Below are 19,885 nucleotides of genomic sequence, written 5' to 3'. Positions count from 1 at the left end.
CCTCTTTTTTTTTTTTTTTTAAGATTTTATTTCTAAGTAATCGCTACACCCCACGTGGCGCTCGAACTCAAAACCCTGAGATCAAGAGTCGCACACTCTACTGACTGAGCCAGCCAGGCGCCACTCTTCTGTCCTTTGAGGTCTCTTTCTGTCTTTGTCTCTGCTTTCTCTCTGACTCCATGTCTCTGCCTTCTGTTTTCCCCGTGTATATCTCTCCTCCTCTTTCTCCCTTTTTCACTTCCACCCCTGCAACAACCTGGCTCTGCTCCCAATCTCTCCCTCACTCCCTCTCCTGTCCCATCTCTCCTGCAGCATCCGCCCCAACATCTTCGTGGGCCGAGCAGAGGGCACCACGCAGTATGGCAAATGGTACTTTGAGGTGATGGTGGACGAGGTGGCTCCATTCCTGACAGCTCAGGCCACCCACCTGCGGGTGGGCTGGGCCCTCACTGAGGGCTACAGCCCCTACCCAGGGGGTGGCGAGGGCTGGGGCGGCAATGGGGTCGGCGATGACCTCTATTCCTACGGCTTTGACGGGCTGCATCTCTGGACAGGTACCTGGACCCTTCCAGGGGGCTCTCATCCCTCACTATCTGCCCCAGAGTTTCCAAGTTTCTCACCACACATCTTGGGGTCGTTGGGATCCTGATCCCCAGAATAGACCAACTTTTGACCCCTTACTCCTAATTTCCCAAGACCTAAAGCTTCCAGAATCTTGGCCCTAACCCATTTCCTCATAGCCTCCAGAACTCTGACCCCAGGAGATGTATGATCTCTGGCCCTGGAGATCCTAGAAAACTTCCCAGATTTTTATGACCCCTGATCTTTGAGTTCTGACCCCAAAGATTCCAGAATTCTAACTCCAGGAGGACTTTAATCTCTGACGCCATAGGTCTCAGGATCCTAAACTCAGGGGAACCTTGACCTCCCCGATAATCTCAGAGCTCCAGGACCCTCCATGGGAACACTTGACCTTAGGGTTGCCAAGATCTAGATCCCAAAGGATCCTCTAATATCTGCTTCTTGTCTCTTGAGACCATTGGTCTCTGACCAATGAGGTCTTGAGACCTCTGACTTCTTACCCTTCCCTGGTGATCCTGGTGCAGGACATGTGGCACGCCTGGTGAATTCCCCAGGGCAGCACCTCCTGGCCCCAGAGGACGTGGTCAGCTGCTGCCTGGACCTCAGTGTGCCATCCATCTCCTTCCGAATCAATGGCTGTCCTGTGCAGGGCGTCTTTGAGGCCTTCAACCTGGATGGGCTCTTCTTCCCTGTCGTCAGCTTCTCGGCTGGTGTCAAGTGAGGACTTGCCCTTGCCCCCTTGCCAAGACCCAGACCTGGGACTGTTCCAAGACAGCTTCCCTAGTCACAACATGGCCTCCTATAAAGCCAGGATCCCAGAGCCTCAGGACTGAAGAGTCAGATCCTTATGTGAAGGTCCCAGTGACCTTTACATTGTCCCAAACACTTTAGTGTCCTCCCAGTGACCCAGACGCTTTCAATGACCTCAGCTTCTTCCCAACCCCATGTCTTTCCAGTGACCTTCAAGTGTTCCCCCAAATTGCATAATGATGTAATAGCCCCAGACTCTCCCAGTTATTTCCCAAATGATGTCAGGCTCTCCCAATGACTCTATGCCATTCCAGTGACTGCCAAATGACTCCAGAATCTGACAGCTGTCTTCCAGCGACCCCGAACCCTCCCAGTGACCCCCCAATGATCTTGGACTCTCCCAATGACTCTATGCTCTTAACTTCTCAGTGATCCCGACATCTCCCAGTGATCTTCCAATTGCTCCGTAATCCTCCAGTGACCATAATCCCTCAATGACCCCAATTATTTCAAAGACCTCTCAGTAACTCAGTCTTTTCCCGATGACCCCAAGCTCTGTGAAGGGCTCCCCAGTGGTAATTAGGGTTACCTCACCATTACATCAGATTCTCAGTGATTTCCAAATGGCCTTCTTGGTCTCCCAAAAACCTCCCAATATCCCCAAATACTCTGTTGAGCCAGCGTCTCTTCCAGTGGACCTTCCCATGACCCTGCATTAACTCCCCAATGACTCCATACTTTCCTTTTTTGATTCTTCAATGATTCTCATTGACCTCAGACATTCTCTTTGATGTTATACTTTCCCTTTTGGCCCTAAATGACCTCCATGACTCCATGACTGCCCAGTGATCTTTCCCAGAACTTTTCATTGATCCCAGGATTGCTCCCTTACCCCCACTGAGCATGGATTCTCCCTGTAATCTGCCCCGCCAGTGACCCCTCTCTCCCACTCAGGGTGCGGTTCCTCCTTGGTGGCCGCCATGGCGAATTCAAGTTCCTCCCTCCACCTGGTTATGCCCCATGCCACGAGGCTGTGCTCCCTCGAGAGCGACTTCATCTGGAGCCCATCAAAGAGTATCGGCGGGAGGGGCCTCGGGGGCCCCACCTGGTGGGCCCCAGCCGCTGCCTCTCACACACCGACTTTGTGCCCTGCCCTGTGGACACTGTCCAGGTACTGCCTGCCCCGAAAGGGTTTCCTGGTGAGGCAGTCCTGAGTAAATAGTACTCAGTAGTTACTGTTATCTGTAGCAGTAGCGATATTATTTCACGGGGAACTTGCCATCCCCCTGTAGCCAGGCCAGAGGATGGGCCTCCTTCTGGATGTCTCCCTCCCACTCCCCACCAGCTTGTAAGCCTCATGGGCTGTCCACTTGGCCTCCTGGACATCCCTCCCTGCCTCCTCTCCTCCTCATGGCCCGCCCTGGTCTGAACCATCATTATCTCTTGTCTGAAGAACACTAATGACATTAATATTTATTAGTCACCTACTGTGTGGCAGGCTTTTATCTAAACTACGTAAGATTTAGTAGTTTATCTAGGTTATGTCACTGAATCCTTATGAGGTCAGTATCGTTCGGATCCTCGCTGTACAAAGAAGGAAAGAGACTCATCCATTCATTCTGCAACCACTTCCGGAGGATATTCTCTGGGCCTGGCTCTGGGCTAGGCAGGGCTGGGAAAGTGGTAGAGACTGAGGCAGCCCCAGGCCCTGTCCTCATGGAGCAACCAGTCCACAGCGGGGAGATAGTCCCGTTCCCGGATAATTCCTTAATTCTGTGATTCTAAGTCCTTACTCAGCTGGATGTCAACCCTGGGGTCAGGGTCAGGTGATGAGGAGCAGGGCTCAGAATAGCGGGAAAGGTCTGGGGGACTGTCCAGGGCTTGTACATGTTCTTGGGAAGAGGGGTCGTGGTGCAGGCTGGAAGGACCACAGGAGCCTCACAAATGTTTCCTGCCCTGCCCCCAGATTGTCCTGCCTCCCCATCTGGAGGGCATTCGGGGGAAGCTGGCAGAGAACATCCATGAACTCTGGGCGCTGACTCGCATTGAGCAGGGCTGGACCTATGGCCCGGTGAGGGACTGCCTGCAGCATGAGGGCGTCAGCCTTGCTGTTGGGGGGAATGATCAGGGAGGGGCCCGTGGTTGGGGGAAGGGACTCTTGGGTTTCCTGTGGCAGAACTAAGGGCAGGAGTTCAGGGGTCACAGTCTGGGCATGTTGGGGGGAGGGAAGGGGACCTGAGGAGTTGACACTGGGATTTCTCCAGGTTCGGGATGACAATAAGAGGCTGCACCCGTGTCTTGTGGACTTCCACAGCCTACCAGAGCCGGAGAGGAATTACAACCTGCAGATGTCGGGGGAGACGCTCAAGTGAGGGGGGTACCGGGGAGCAGGGTCCTGGGCCTGACCTCTGGTGAGGAGGAGGGCAAGGAGAGACAGGGATCGTGAGGCAGAGACTGAAAGAGGGCAAGAAAGAGCAACAAAGGCATAAAGAGAGCTGGTCAGTAAGAGAAAGAGAGAGACGCGGAATCAGGGAAAGAAGCGGACAGGAAAAGATGGACATAGTCAGAGATACAGAGACAAAGAAGCAGGGAGAGACAGGAGCTAGAGGGACAGAGACCGAGACAGAGAGATGGGGACAGACACCCAGAAAGCCAGAGCAAGAGACGCGGAGGGCCGGCAAGGGCCGGGGGAGGAGGGGAGTCGGGCTTGGGGAGAGGAGGCCAGCGGCCAGGAGGATGTGTGCGGTGACCCTGTCCTCCGCACCCCAGGACTTTGCTGGCACTGGGCTGCCATGTGGGCATGGCGGATGAGAAGGCAGAGGACAACCTAAAGAAGACCAAACTCCCCAAGACGTGAGTGTGGTGGCCCGGGTCCCATCTGGGGGATACAGTGGGAGGCTGGGGATGACGTGGTGAGGGCTGGGCGGTTGAGGGGGGTCTTCTAGGGAGGCTGAAGTCAGAGACAAAGGGGCCACAGGTTAGGGTGAAGGTCATAGGACCAGGGGTCAAGGGTCAGGGCTCTGGAGTCAGTGGTGAGTGTCCTGGGGAGGTGTCAGGATTGCAGAGTTGGGAGTTCCAGAGGGAGAGTGGGTGTGAGTCGGGACCCAAGGTCAGGGTCTGCCATAGAATCAGGGAAAATGAGGGAACAGAGGTAATATCTCCAAGTCAGAGGCAGGGGTGGTCAATGGAAAGAGGTGAGAAGTTATTAGGAGTCGTAAGTAAGGGACCCTAAAATTGTAGGTGAGAGATCAGAGGTCCTGAGGATAGAGGCCAGGGTTCAGAGGTCAAGGACTCCAAAGCCAGGAATTTGAAGTGATAGGGTTCTGAGGTCAGAGGTAAGAAACCTCAGAGTTAGAGGTGAGAGGTCAGAGTTCCAGGGTTGAAGATGAGGCTCCCCAAATCACAACGCAGGGGTAAGAGAGGCCAGAGGTCAGTGAAGCGAAGCCCTTGCTAGGGCCACAGGATCCTGCGTTCAGAGGCCAAGTATCTCAAAGCTCATTCAGGGGATGTCAAGCGATCGAAGGTCAGAAATCCCAAAACTCAGAGCTCAGGATCACAGGACCCCGAGAGCAAGGGTGGGAAGTCAGGGGCCCTGTTGCGCAGAGCCCAGAGACGGGGGTCAGGGGTCTCATCTCACCAAGCTCTGCCACGCACACAGGTACATGATGAGCAACGGGTACAAGCCGGCGCCACTGGACCTGAGCCACGTGCGGCTAACACCCGCACAGATGACGCTGGTGGACCGGCTGGCGGAGAATGGGCACAATGTGTGGGCACGAGACCGCGTGGCCCAGGGCTGGAGCTACAGTGCTGTGCAGGACATCCCAGCACGCCGCAACCCTCGCCTGGTGCCCTACCGCCTGCTGGATGAGGCCACCAAGCGCAGCAACCGGGATAGCCTCTGCCAGGCCGTGCGCACGCTGCTGGGCTACGGCTACAACATCGAGCCGCCTGACCAGGAGCCCAGTGAGTGCGGACCTCGGGGCCCCTGACGCTAACTTCTAGCCCGACGCAGGCCCTGCTGCCTGACCCCTGACTTCTGATTCCGCTCGGCCCCTGGATGGGCTCCATCTGCAACACCGAGCCTTTTCCCCGCCACTCTGACCCTTACTCTGACCCCGACCCTGAACCCAATCTTGACCACTGACCTCGATCGTGCTCGAGCCCTGCCAGACCAGGAGCCCAGTGAGCGCTAGCCCAGATCCCGGACCCCCAGCTAAGACGCCTAACCCCTGACCTCTAGACTGTGGCTACAACCTGGAGCCACCCAACCAAGAACTCAGAACCTCTAACCCTTACCCATAACCTGACCCCTGACCTATCACTGACTTCCAGTCCCAGCTTCCATCAGCCTCTCTAGCTGTGGTCCCCAACCTTCAGTTTCTCTACCCCTGGCCCCAACCCCAATTTCTATCCTCTCCCTGAGCCTGACTCTGACACTCTCTCCCTGATTCTGCTCTCAACCCTTGAATCTAAGCATCAACCCTAATTTTGACCCTTAACCCTAGACCATGACGGTGACCTACCCGACTTTCTGTCCTGTAAGCATCTCTTCTTTGAGGGTTCTGAGTGCTAAAGAGACGGGGTGGGGGTGAGAGTCTCACTTAGTAGGTCCTTCCCACCTCTTTGACTAGTCTGAGAGTCCCCAGTTCTTCTCCTGTAACACCAAGAAATTATCCCTCTTCCCCCAGACCCCCCAAGGCCCTTGACGTCTCTGGTGTCTCCCACCAACCTCTCAGTGTCTTGGGATCCATTCCCCACCCAGCCCCTGACTCTGCCTGGCCCCATTTGTAGGTCAGGTGGAGAGCCAGTCTCGTTGGGATCGGGTGCGCATCTTCCGGGCAGAGAAATCCTATGCGGTGCAGAGCGGACGCTGGTACTTTGAGTTCGAAGCAGTCACCACTGGTGAGATGCGAGTGGGCTGGGCGAGGCCTGACCTGCGGCCTGACGTGGAGCTGGGAGCTGATGAGCTGGCCTATGTCTTCAATGGGCACCGCGTGGGTACCTCCCTGCGCTCCTTTCTGCCAGGCCCTGTGGTCCCTCCCACAGCTCATATACGCCAGCCCTGCCTCTGTCTGTGCCCCACTGTCCACTCCTCCCTGCATCTGCCTTACCACTCATTCATCTGTCCGTCTGTCCCTCCATCCATCCATCCATCCATCCATCCATCCATCCATCCATCCCACCCTCCCTGTCCATGCATATATCTTTTTTTAAATAAATATTTAGTTAGTTATTTGAGAGAGAGAGAGCGAGGATGGGCAGGGGGAGAGGGAGAGGGAGAGGGAGAGCGACAAGCAGACTCCCTGCTAAGTGGGGAGCCCAATGCAGGGCTTGATCCCAGGACTGTGAGATCCTGACCTGAGCTGAAGGCAGACACTTAACCGACTGAGCCACCCAGGCGCCCTTATCCATACATATATCTATCCATCATCCATCTCTCTATCCAGCCATCCTTCTGTTCATCCATTCATCTACCCACAAATCCAGTTATCCATCCATCTACTCATCTGTTCAGATAATCACTTAACCGTCCACATTTCCATCTGGTTTATTCATTTATTTGTTAGTTCAGTCATTCGCTTATTTAATCAATCTGTGATTTCATTTATTTATCAAATCCTTTAATGCATGAATCCATCAATTCATCCATTTATCCACCCATCCCCTTGCCCATCCATCCACCCACCCACGCATCCATCTATCTTTCTGTCTATACTTTCTTCCTTTCCTGTATCAACCCATGTAGACTCAACTTCCTTTCCATTCTTCCATCCAGGCATAAACCCTGCCTCCCATCCATCCAACCCATTATCATTGGTCTATTCCGGGGGGCATATTGGTCGATAGGAGTCTGTAGACATTGGCAGTCTCGTTGTTCCTTTCCATCCCTCTCACTCGCTGCCGCCCCCAACTCCCCACTACCGCTCTGGTGGTCTGCATAACCCCAGCCCCCAGCCATGAAAACATAGAGAGCTCAGGCAGAAGAGATGGGATACAGAGATCAGTGGGAAGGGAGAGCATGAAAGCCTACCCCTTACATTCCAAGGATCTTGGATGGAAATGTGGGAAATGATGGGGGCCCTGTGGGGGTGACCCCTCTTCCGTCCCACATGCCCTGGGCCCAATGCCTTGTGTATGGATCTTTCCATGTCTCTCCTTGCTTCTGTGTGTCTCCGTTTCTCTGCGTGTCCCTCCCATGGCGCATCTTCCCCCTCATCTCCTAACAGGGCCAGCGCTGGCATTTGGGCAGTGAGCCATTTGGGCGCCCGTGGCAGCCAGGTGATGTTGTGGGCTGCATGATTGACCTCACAGAGAACACCATTATCTTCACCCTCAATGGCGAGGTCCTCATGTCCGATTCAGGCTCTGAGACGGCATTCCGGGAAATCGAGATTGGGGATGGTGAGAGCTGGCCTCCTGGCCCCTTTCTGGTTTTCTTTCCTCTCACCTGACCCTACACTAGGTCCCTAGCCTCCTGCTTTTCCATCCCTTCCTTCCACCATAACTCCTCCCCTCCTGCCCCTGCCCTGCCCACCTGTCCTCACCGCTGCCCCTCTGTCCCCTCCCACCAGGCTTCCTACCTGTCTGCAGCTTGGGACCCGGCCAGGTGGGTCACCTGAACCTGGGTCAGGACGTGAGCTCCCTGCGGTTCTTTGCCATCTGTGGCCTCCAGGAAGGCTTTGAGCCATTCGCCATCAACATGCAGCGCCCAGTCACCACCTGGTTCAGCAAAAGCCTTCCCCAATTTGAGGCCGTGCCCCTTGAGCACCCCCACTATGAGGTGAGGACTGACCCCACTCAGTACCCTCTGATCTGCCTCCAAACCTCATTCTTCCTGCAGTTCTCTTCCCCAAGTTTCTCCTTTCCTTCTGTGTTAGCCCACAAACCGTGTAGAAGGGCATGTCCGGACAGTGGGCTCCCAGGGCTGCCTTGTAGGGTATAACCTCAGCAAACCACAACCTGTCTGACCTCCAGGTGCCTTGCCTATTAAATAGGGGAAGGGAAAAAAGAGGAGCTCGGTTGAGTGACCCAGACGGAAATTTCCGGTCTTTATAATTATCTCATCTTATAGCAAGGTTTAAAGAAATGTAAATCTCTCGGTACATTTTGGCACCATCCTTACTAATTGCTATCTGTATATACATATTTTCTCCAGTTTATTTGTTTTTAACAGCTCTTCATTAATCTGAGTACCCTAGTTTTTAGGCTCTAGTGTCTTTTCTTTACCAAGGTTAAACTTAGCATCAGACTTTGACCGTAAAAAGCTCACATAGACCAAAGTGATAGTCCTTTTCTCAACCTGGGAAGAACCTGAATCCCACGTGGCTGAACTTCAGCGGATACTTTAGAATCAGGCATACCTGGGTTGGCTTCTTATTTGCTGTGTGGCCTTGGGCATGTGACTGTCTCCTCCTGAGCCTCAGTTTTCCCATCCATGGCATTGTTCAGATCTCCTCACATAATCCTTTTCCCTCTCTCTCTGTGCTGAATCATTTGAATAAGTTGGAGACATACATCTTTTTTTTAAATTTTTATGTAAGCTCTATGCCGAACATGGGGCTTGAACTCATGACCCTGAGATCAACAATCACATGCTCTACCAACTGAGCCAGCTGGGTGCCCCCATCGTGCCTCTTTATCCCTAAATATTTCAATGTGCATTTCTTCAGAACAGGCTATACTCTTACAGAACTGCAGTTATGAAAATCGGTCATGAAAATCAGGAAATTTAATACTAACACATACTCTTACCTAATTCATAATCCATATTCAGATTTTATTAATTGTGGTGACAATGTGTCTTTTTATTTTTCTGGTCCAGGATCCAATCCAGGATTATATGTTGCATTTACTTGTTATGTCTCTTTATTCTTTTTTTTTTTTTAAGATTTTGTTTGTTTACTTATTTATTTATTTAAGAGAGAGAGAGCACAAGCAAGTGGGGGCCGGGGCAGAAGGGGAAGGAGAGGGACAAACGGACTCTGGACTGAGCGTGGAGCCCCACACGGGGCTCAATCTCACGACCCTGAGACCATGACCTGAGCAGAAACCAAGAGTCAGATGCTTAACCAACTGAGCCACCCAGGCACCCCATGTCTCTTTATTCTTTTTTTTTTTAAAGATTTTTTTTTAATTTTTAAAATTTATTTATTTGAGAGAGAGAGCACATGAGAGAGGGGAGGGTCAGAGGGAGAAGCAGGCTCCCTGCCGAGCAGGGAGCCCGATGTGGGACTCGATCCCGGGACTCCAGGATCATGACCTGAGCCGAAGGCAGTCACTTAACCAACTGAGCCACCCAGGCGCCCAATGTCTCTTTATTCTTTAATGTCAAATGTTCCTGAGTCTCTTTGTCTTTCATGCCATTAACATTTTTGAAGAGTACAGGCCAGTTACTTTGCAGATTATCTCTCATTTTGGTTTGTCAAATATCTCCTCATGATTAGGTACAGGTGACACATACTCGGCAGGAATGCCAGAACATTGTGTCCTGCTTGATGCAGGATATCAAGAGGCACATAGTGTCATTATGTCTTATTACCAGTTACTTTAATTTTGACTGTGTGGTTAAGGTGGAGTCGGCCAGGTTTCTCTACCATAAATTACTATTTTTCTCTTTGTAATCAATAATTTGTGGGGAGGCATTTTAAGACTAGGTGAGAATGGATGAGTTTTAAGTAGTTTAGATCTGAGTTTTGGAAAGGTCCCCATTGAGAGTGGATTACAGGGGGTGACAGTGAAGGCAGAAAGACCAGAGGTGCCAGGGGCTGGAGAGGCTGATGGAGCAGACGTTGAACCTCCTAATTCCTGCTAATGCCAGATGTGTTCTCAACCCAAAGAACAGAATGCTAGACAGCTGTAAGAATGAATAGACTAACCTACACACAACCACGTGGACGAATCTCACAAACATAATGCCGAGTGAAAGGAGGCAGACACAAAACAGCACAACAACTGTGGGTTCCCCTTTGTAGACAGTTCGAGAAAGGAAGAGCTAATCTGTGGTGTGTTAAATCAGGAGGGTGTTACTGTGAAAGAATATCTGAGATGTTTAGTTACTCCGCACCCAAATCACAGGAGGGAGATGGTCAGTAGACTGTTGCCAAGGAGCAGAGCGAAACTGGGTTTATAAGAAATGGGGGAGAGCAGAGAAAAAGACCCCGCAGACAGTCTGGGAACAGCAAATCTTGGCCACAGTTTCGGGGTGAATTCACTGGCTGGCAGAGAGCACAGAGGTCTCAGCATTTGGTCTTTGAAGAAGAGACAGGAAAGAAAGGGAGCCACTCTGGTTGTTCATGGAGTCTCCAGAAAGCCTCTGAGAGGCTGTCTTTGGAGCACCGAGGCCAGGCATCTGTCCTCTGTCAGCTCCTGCCTCTTGTTTAGGCAAGGTCGGGACATTTCCCTCATCAGAATCCCTCACTGTCTTTGAGAGGGTGCTGACTGAATGGGCACCAAGGGGGCTCCTGGCTGGGTGGGTGGGACTTGATCAACTTGGTCAAGTTCTATGTCTCCGTTTGGGCGCTGGACACACAGATGGGGTCACTCTAAAACCTTACCGTGTTGTGCATTATGACGCGTGCATTTTTCTGAATGTTTTATTTTCATATACAGCAAATTTAGCAAAAATTTATCTGGGGGGGCCTTTACAAAACTCTGGCCCTTCTGGCCTGTTCTCCCGGAGAGTCTCCCCAAGACACCAGGAGGGCAGGGCCTTTGTTCTGCTCACTGATGTGTTCCCAGCACTGGGGAACGGTGTCTGGCACATAGTAGGGTCTCAGGAAGTATTCGTGGAATGGATGGATGGGTGGATGACTTAGTCTGGAGTGAGGACTGTGTGTAGGTAGGTTCAGAACGTTCCCCCAAGTGATTCCAGAGTCTGGCCAGGGCTGTCACTGTACGAGGTGCCCAGACAGAGATCGGCAGAGGGCTGAGCATACCCTACAGCCACGCTGTGTGTCCCCCAGGGAGCCCATCCACTCAGAGGAGTGAGTCTTTGGCTAATTCTCACACAGGTGCTCTAAGGCCTCATGGTGGCTCCTTGTGGACCAGGTTTAGGACCAGTGGCCTAGCCTGCCTGCCTGGCTCAGCCTTCCTGCTCCCCCTTAGGTGGCCCGCGTGGACGGCACCGTGGACACGCCGCCCTGCTTGCGCCTGAGCCACCGCACCTGGGGCTCCCAGAACAGTCTGGTGGAGATGCTCTTCCTCCGGCTCAGCCTTCCAGTCCAGTTCCACCAGCACTTCCGGTGCACTGCAGGGGCCACCCCCCTGACATCCCCCGGCCTGCAGCCCCCCGCTGAGGATGAGGCCCGGGCGGCAGAACCTGATCCCGACTACGAAAACCTGCGGCGCTCAGCGGGGCGCTGGGGTGAGGCTGAGGGGGGCAAAGAAGGAAATGCCAAGGAGGGGGCGCCCGGGGGCAATGCCCAGGCTGGGGTGGAGGCCCAGCCCGTCAGGGTGGAGAATGAGAAGGATGCTACAACAGAGAAGAACAAGAAGAGAGGGTGAGTCGAGGGTAGGGCCGGGGTGGGGTTTGGGAACCCCAATTAGGCACCCCACTTCAATACATGAGAAACCCCATTGTGTCCCTCAATGGCCCCATATATGTTTAACATTCTGGAGTCAGAATCCTGAGGGAGCCCATCATGCCTCAAGTGAACCCCATTATCTCCTCGGATGCTCTCATTTCCCAGAGAATGTAAAGTTGGGGTATCCCACTATATCTATGGAAAACTCCACTATCCTTGGGGTACCTGGTAGGTCCCAAAGCATTTCACCCAATGGACTTTATTTTTTTTTTTAAGATTTTTTATTTATTTATTTGAGAGAGAGAGAATGAGAGACAGAGAGCATGAGAGGGAGGAGGGTCAGAGGGAGAAGCAGACTCCCTGCCGAGCAGGGAGCCCGATGCGGGACTCGATCCTGGGACTCCAGGATCATGACCTGAGCCGAAGGCAGTCGCTTAACCAACTGAGCCCCCCAGGTGCCCCCCAATGGACTTTATTATCCATGGACACTAAAGTGTCTTGGGAGAGTTGACTATACCCCAAGGTATCCCAGTGGACACTGCTGGTCTTCTAAATTGGGGTCATTTCCGTGCCTCAAATGTGCCCCCCCAAAAGCTAACTTCACAGGAGACCCTCAACAGGCATTAAACCTGACCTGAAACTAAATGTGCTTTCCTGTACTATCACAGTAGTTTTCAGTGGGAGGTAGTTCTGTGTCTCTTGGCGGATCTTTGGAAATGGTGGACGATTTTGGTTATCACAGTTTGTTGGGACGGTGGTGATGCTACTGGGGGACTCCAGGAATTCTACAAGCTTTTGATGTACAAGACAGTACCACACAATGAAGGATTGTCCTTTCCCTTTTTTTTTTTTAAAGATTTTATTTATTTGACAGAGAGAGGCACAGCGAGAGAGGGAACACAAGCAGGGGGAGTAGGAGAGGGAGAAGCAGGCTTCCCGCGGAGCAGGGAGCCCGATGTGGGGCTCGATCCCAGGACCCTGGGATCATGACCTGAGCCGAAGGCAGACACTTAACAACTGAGCCACCCAGGCGCCCAGGATTGTCCTTTCCCAAATGCCTTTAGCACCCATATGAGAAATGCTGACTTAGGGGGACCACTGTATGCCACAAAGGGAACCTCCATGTCCCCAGAGGCACCTTTAAATTTAGGCATCTGCAAGCACAGAGCACAGCATCTCCAGAATGGATAATGATGACTCAGTTGGCAATTTTATCCCTCTAGAGGCGGGGACTTGGGTATTAGAAATGGGATGTGGGGGTCATGAATGTTGTGGTGGAGAGGTCTGGGGGCTGGGCTTGAGAGCTGGTTCTCACAGTAGCCTCTCCTCCCCATCACCAGGTTCTTATTCAAGGCCAAGAAGGCCGCCATGATGACCCAACCATCAGCCACTCCCACTCTGCCCCGACTCCCTCGAGAGGTCGTGCCCGCTGACAACCGTGATGACCCTGAGATCATCCTCAATACCACCACGGTGGGAATCTAAGACCCTCAACTCTGAGACCCCTGAGATTTCCAAATTTCATGCGGCAATCCCCTAGTAATCCCCTTACCTGGGGACACCCCAGTATACACTGAAGACCATAAAATAGAGCACACACTGATTTAGTCCTTTGAACCTCTAAATCCACATACCTAGGGGGCCTAAAAATTGCAGGAACACAATGAAGCTATGAGGCACACTTATAAAGCTCCCAGGGATCCAGAATCCAGAGGAAGTACCAATATAGACTTGGGACCTCATATTTGTGTTCACCCATATAAACTCAATACCCCCAAATTTAATAGCTATTCTAGTATATTCTTGGGAACCAACAGTCACAATTACCCCAGTAGAGTTTGGGGATTTCCCAATCTGAAATGTTTTCTGAGACAGCCTTGTGGTTAGGATTATGGGCTACCTGGGTGCCAAGTGGGTAAGTCACTTCTGCTCTATGCCTTCTCCTTTATGGAAGTTTTATGGTTTTCCCATCAGTAAAATGCGGATACAAATTGTACCCACTTGGTGGTGATTAAGTTAATTAATTTGTGAACTATTTGTCAACTATTATTTATTAATACTTTGTAATTTGGAGAGGGACCCAAATTCGGGGGTATCACAAATAGTCCCAAGAGGATTCCCAAATCTAAAAATATATCAGTAGACACAGAAATAGAGGGGCATAGACCCCGGGGTGTGTGTGTCTCAAATCCAGTAATTTCTTGTTGAACTCCCAGAGGACACTGAATCCAGAGAGACCAACTTAGAGTTCCGGGGAAGCCCTGTGTCACGCACCTTCTGGACTGACCATTGGTCCCCCTTTGCCTCTCTAGTACTATTACTCTGTGAGGGTCTTCGCTGGCCAGGAACCCAGCTGCGTGTGGGTGGGCTGGGTCACCCCCGACTACCATCAGCACGACATGAACTTCGAACTTAGCAAGGTCAGGGCAGTGACAGTGACCATGGGGGACGAACAAGGCAACGTCCACAGCAGGTGAGGAAAGGGGCTGGGACTGTGGGAAGTGAGAGGTCAGCGCTGGGCACCTGGCTCTCCCCAGGCTTGCCCCAGCAGCTTCCCTCCCCCTCTTCTTCTCCTCTTCTCTCCCTGTTTACTTTCCTCCTCTGGGTTTTTCCTCCTCTTCTGTTTCTGTTTGGTCTTTTCCATTTTCTCTTCCTTCATCTCATGCTCCCCCTTCTACATTACCTCCTGTCTCTGTTCTCTCTTCCTGCTCCCCTTCCCTCTCTTCCTCCCAGAACCCCCAGCCAACTTCTAAGAACTCTCGCTCTGAGGGGCTTGGGGTTTCGGCACTCGGGTCTGCAGGTGGGGGTCTGGGGGTGGAGCTCTGAGGTCATGGTAATCTGGGAGTTTGGGGAAGGAAATGTCCAGGGTCCAGAGCACCTTGGCTGAGGAGCCATGCACTGACCTCTCCTGTTTCCTCCAGCCTCAAGTGCAGCAACTGCTACATGGTGTGGGGCGGGGACTTCGTGAGCTCCGGGCAGCAGGGCCGGATCAGCCACACAGACCTCATCATTGGCTGCCTGGTGGACTTGGCCACTGGCCTGATGACGTTTACCGCCAATGGGAAAGAGAGCAACACCTTTTTCCAGGTGAGCCCAGCTTAGCAATAGTGTCCTTATGTCCCAGAATGCTGGGAAGACCCTTCCAGACCCCCTCTGAGGACAGACCCCAGAGAAGGCCAGGCCTGGGAAGGCCCTGGGAGACCACCTAGTTAACCATTCACTGAACTGACACCCAGAAAGGAGGAGACAGAGCACTGCCTTGACCTTGGAGAGGGGTCCATAGTCCCTCTTGGCCCTGCTGACACCAATCGCCAACTTTTCGCCAATCAGGGAACACCCTAGGATGAATCCTCGGGTGGGCTTTTCTTTTTCAACATTTCCTGTTGCAACACTTATTTTATTTATTATGAAAGATTTCAAACATACAACAAAATCAAAGGAATTGTACAGTGAACGCCCATATACCCACTACCAAGAATCTACCACCCACACTGGCTTTATCACATATTTATCCACTTACCCATCTATTAATCCATCTAACTTGGATTTTATAAAACTTTATTTTAAATGGAGAATTTCAAAAATATGCAAAAATGGAATAGTGTACTGGACCTCCATGTCCCCACTCTCCAGCTTCAACTGTTACCCACTTGCAGCTGATCTTGTGTCATCTTTTTTTTTTTAAGGTTTCACTTTATTTATTTATTTGAGAGAGAGAGAGAGTGCAAGAGAGCACAAGAGGGGGTAGGGTCAGAGGGAGAAGCAGATTCCCCGCCGAGCAGGGAACCCGATGTGGGACTCAATCCTGGGACTCCGGGATCATGATCCAAGCTGAAGGCAGTCACCCAACCAACTGAGCCACCCAGGCACCCTGATCTTGTGTCATCTTTACCGTTTATACCCATCTTCACTTACACACCCACTGGATGATTTTGAAGGAGACCCCAGATATCATATGGTTTCATCTCTTTTCAGTATGTATCTCTATAAAAGTAAGGATTCTTTTAAAAAGCATAACCACTATACCACTCGTATAAAAAGTCCCTAGTAATTCCTACTTAATTAATCCAGTCCGTGTTCACATTTCTCTGGTTGTCTCAAAGATGTCTTTTTCCCGTTTGTTCATTTGAATTGGAATCCAAATAAGGTCATGTATTTTAGTTAGTTGCTATGTCCCTCAAGTCTCTCATATGTAGATTTCCCTTCCGTGTCTGTCTTCTTCTCTGAAATGTGTTTGTTGAAGAAACCAGGCTGTCTGTCCTGGAAAGATTTGCTTCTCAAAGTGTGGTCCCTGGATCAGTAGGATCTGCATCACCTGGGGGCTTGTTAGAAATGAGGAATCTCAGGCTTCCCCCTTCTCACCTGCCCAGTGAGAATCCGAAATTTAATCCTGGGGGATTCATGTATCTACCACCATCTGAAGAGTGCTGGCCCTGGCTTCTCAGTCTTAATCTGGCTGATGCGTGGTGTTGTTTTAACGTTTTCCTCTGTCCCCTGTATTTCCTGTCAACCGGCAGACGGGTCCACAGGTGTGGTTAGATTCAGGTTTGGCAAGACTGCTTCACAGATGATGGTGTTTGTGGTGATGGAGGCTGGGTGGGTTCCATTGCGGAGATCAGAGGGGCTGGAGGGAAAGCGCAGTCAGAAGACCTTCCTGGGTTTTGACAAATGAGTCTTGGGAGAGAAATGGAAATGGTACCAGGTGGAGGGCATGAAATGCACAATGACCCGGAAGATAATGTTGCCCCTGGGGGCGGTGGGGGAGGTTGGCCTGTCTGGATCAGAGGTGGTGCAGCCCATGAGCAACCTCGGGGTCCCTGCGGCATTTTCAGTGCCTGAATTTGGCTCTGTAAACACCAGCAGGATCAGGCTGGGGCAGTCAACCCCAGAGTTCAGGATCCAGAGTCAATGTCACCTCTAGTTCACCCTCTTCCTCACCCTGGCCTTTTCTTCCTTGCCAGGTGGAGCCCAACACGAAGCTGTTTCCTGCCGTCTTTGTCCTGCCCACCCACCAGAACGTCATCCAGTTTGAGTTGGGGAAGCAGAAGGTAAGAGTGCAGTGATGGGGCAGGCTGAGGTGGTAGGTGCGGGAGGTCAGGCTGCCAGAGTGGCTGAAAAGTGGAGCAATCCGGGAGGTCTCCCTGGAAGCAGAGTGGCAGGACAGAGAGGGCTGGGAATCCTGACCCGAGCACACCTCTGTGCCCCTAGAACATCATGCCGCTGTCAGCCGCCATGTTTCTGAGTGAGCGCAAGAACCCAGCCCCGCAGTGCCCGCCTCGGCTAGAGGTGCAGATGCTGATGCCTGTCTCGTGGAGCCGTATGCCCAACCACTTCCTGCAGGTGGAGACACGGCGTGCAGGAGAGCGGCTCGGCTGGGCTGTGCAGTGCCAGGAGCCGCTGACCATGATGGCTTTGCACATCCCTGAGGAGAACCGGTCAGGGCCAGCCCAGGCTTGTGGGGGTGGGATGGGTATTGCAAGTCCTCTGAGGTCTGGAACCCTCTCAGTGCCCCCCTCCACCAGCACCCCAGGACTCCAGCCAACACCCCAGTAGGCCCCAGACCTACCTCAGGGGACTCTGACTCTCAGCTCGGGCATCGCCAGATAAGACTCCAGGGGACTCCAGACCCACCTCAGAGGGCTTTAGGACCATCTTAGTGGACCACAGACTCACAACCAGGGACCCCAGACCTACCCCACAGGGCCCCAAGCCCATTTCAAGGAGCCCAGATCCACACTGAGAAGCCACATGAACTCCAGGAGCCTCAAGTGCCCCTCAGAAGGACATGGACATTACTCAGAGAGGCCCACATGCACCCCAGGGTGTCTTGGGCACACCCAGGGAGACTCTGGATGTATCTCATGGAAATCTCAAACCCAGTCCAGGGGACCCAGACACACCCAGAGTAGAGCTGTGTTCACATGTATGGCAGGAATGCTCTTAGGTACCTTGAACAGACTCCAATCCCAGACACCCCGAGAGGCTCTGATATGTTGCATCTTTCCTTTATTCATTCATTCAACAGATAGCTCTGAGCTCTTCCTGTGTGACCAGCAGCATTCTAGGCTGGAAACACCAAACCCGTGTGAACGGACATTCTAGCAATGCTCATGTATAACTCAGGGGGCTCAGACTTGCCCAAGGGGACTCAGACCCATCTCTGGGAGTCCCAGATACACGCACGTACTTTTTCAATCAATCTATCCATCTATCTAACAAGTATTTATTGAGCACTTACTATGTGCTAAGTCCTGTTGAGGTGCTGGGAATATAGCAAAAAAAAAAAAAAAAAAAAAGTGCCTAAAAGGCAGAAATGTCCTGCCCTGGTGGGGTTTACATTCTAGTCGTATTCAAACATAGCCAGGTTCCTCAGTGAGCCTGCCAGAGGGAGGTTCAGCCCCAATTTGAGGTCACCAGATCTCCTCCATGTACTCTCAGATAGCCCAGAGTACCAGACCATCCCGGGGATCCCAGATATATCCCACGGAGCCCCCAGACCACGTCGGGACGTCCAGAACTATTAAAAGACTCCTAGACCCAGCGCCGCAGACCTCGCAGAACCTTGACCCAGCAGGATACTGGGCTTTGACACTCACCTTAGCATTTCTTTGCCTCTCTGTGGTCTGTCCCTGTCTGTGGGCCCTGTCCCGTCCGCCGCAGCTGCATGGACATCCTGGAGCTGTCGGAGCGCCTGGACCTGCAGCGGTTCCACTCTCACACCCTCGGCCTCTACGGCGCCGTGTGCGCGCTGGGCAACAACCGCGTGGCTCATGCTCTGTGCAGCCACGTGGACCAGGCGCAGCTGCTGCACGCGCTGGAGGACGCGCACCTGCCGGGCCCGCTGCGGGCCGGCTACTACGACCTGCTCATCAGCATCCACCTCGAAAGCGCCTGCCGCAGCCGCCGCTCCATGCTCTCCGAGTACATCGTGCCCCTCACGGAGGAGACGCGCGCCATCACTCTCTTCCCCGCTGGCAAAAGTGCGGAAAACGGCCCCCGCCGCTACGGCCTGCCCGGCGTTGGCGTCACCACCTCGCTGAGGCCTCCGCACCATTTCTCCCCGCCCTGTTTCGTGGCGGCCCTGCCGGCTGCCGGCGTGGCCGAAGCTCGGGCCCGCCTCAGCCCCAGCATCCCCCTGGAGGCGCTGCGGGATAAAGCGCTGAGAATGCTGGGGGAGGCTGTGCGAGGCGGTGGGCAGCACGCACGTGACCCTGTCGGGGGCTCTGTGGAGTTCCAGTTTGTGCCCGTGCTCAAGCTCGTGTCCACCCTGCTGGTAATGGCTTCCTCCTGCCTCCCTCCGGCCCATTCTTCTTCCACATTCCAAATCACCCATCAATCCCCCTCTCATTTAGGCATCCAAGCACCCATTCACCTCTCCATCCTCCACCTTTCAATTTATCCTTCTATCACCTACTCACCTTTCATTCACTTTTCCTCCCACCCATTCATCTGTCGTCTATTAACCTGTTTATTAATCTTTTCTCCCTTCTTTCCATTCACCCATCCAAACAACCATCATTCATCTATCTATCTATCTATCCTCCACCCGTCTATTCAAACATACCCCCATCTTCCTGTCCACAAGTCCATCCATATATTTATCCTTCCATTCTCTGCCCGCAGATCCCTCCATCCATCCATCCATGTATCCATCTATCCAACTTTCAATCTAGTTGTCCATTCATCCTTGCATTTACTCATACATCAGTATATCTACCATTCCATCTATTCATTTATCTACCTAGCCATTTATTTATTAATCTCTCTTTCCTTTCATACATCCAATTATCATCCTCCTTCCACCTGTGCATACATTCATCCACATATCCATCCATCCACCCATCTACAGGTTCATCTGTTCCTTCATCTTCCACCTGCCTGTCTGTCCACCAATGCATCTCTCAATCCATATATATATATATACACCTATCCACCTACCCACAAATCCATCCAACTATCTACACCCATTCATCTACCCACCATACACTCATTCTTCATCCTTTATTGCGTGTATCTTTTCACTCATT

General features: G+C 52.2%; 1 protein-coding gene across 1 annotated transcript in view; it reads left to right on the top strand.

The window, feature by feature from the left end:
- RYR1 (ryanodine receptor 1) overlaps positions 1 to 19,885 on the top strand; it is a 109,241-nt gene that overhangs the window by 16,912 nt on the left and 72,444 nt on the right. Inside the window, exons 18-34 of the mRNA XM_035023574.1 lie at positions 313 to 554; positions 1,107 to 1,299; positions 2,287 to 2,503; positions 3,299 to 3,403; positions 3,597 to 3,700; positions 4,102 to 4,185; positions 4,991 to 5,298; positions 6,127 to 6,329; positions 7,563 to 7,737; positions 7,908 to 8,116; positions 11,440 to 11,834; positions 13,199 to 13,331; positions 14,171 to 14,331; positions 14,780 to 14,945; positions 16,820 to 16,906; positions 17,067 to 17,293; positions 18,519 to 19,131. Of these exons, the coding sequence (XP_034879465.1) occupies positions 313 to 554; positions 1,107 to 1,299; positions 2,287 to 2,503; positions 3,299 to 3,403; positions 3,597 to 3,700; positions 4,102 to 4,185; positions 4,991 to 5,298; positions 6,127 to 6,329; positions 7,563 to 7,737; positions 7,908 to 8,116; positions 11,440 to 11,834; positions 13,199 to 13,331; positions 14,171 to 14,331; positions 14,780 to 14,945; positions 16,820 to 16,906; positions 17,067 to 17,293; positions 18,519 to 19,131 (3,622 nt within the window). The remainder of the gene's footprint in view (positions 1 to 312; positions 555 to 1,106; positions 1,300 to 2,286; positions 2,504 to 3,298; positions 3,404 to 3,596; positions 3,701 to 4,101; positions 4,186 to 4,990; positions 5,299 to 6,126; positions 6,330 to 7,562; positions 7,738 to 7,907; positions 8,117 to 11,439; positions 11,835 to 13,198; positions 13,332 to 14,170; positions 14,332 to 14,779; positions 14,946 to 16,819; positions 16,907 to 17,066; positions 17,294 to 18,518; positions 19,132 to 19,885) is intronic.

The sequence above is a fragment of the Mirounga leonina genome, unplaced genomic scaffold (assembly GCF_011800145.1).
Source record: "Mirounga leonina isolate KUSES-001 unplaced genomic scaffold, KU_Mleo_1.0 Mir_177, whole genome shotgun sequence".
In the NCBI taxonomy this organism is placed as follows: Eukaryota; Metazoa; Chordata; class Mammalia; order Carnivora; family Phocidae; genus Mirounga; species Mirounga leonina.
This window is presented reverse-complemented; position numbering and strand designations above follow the sequence as displayed.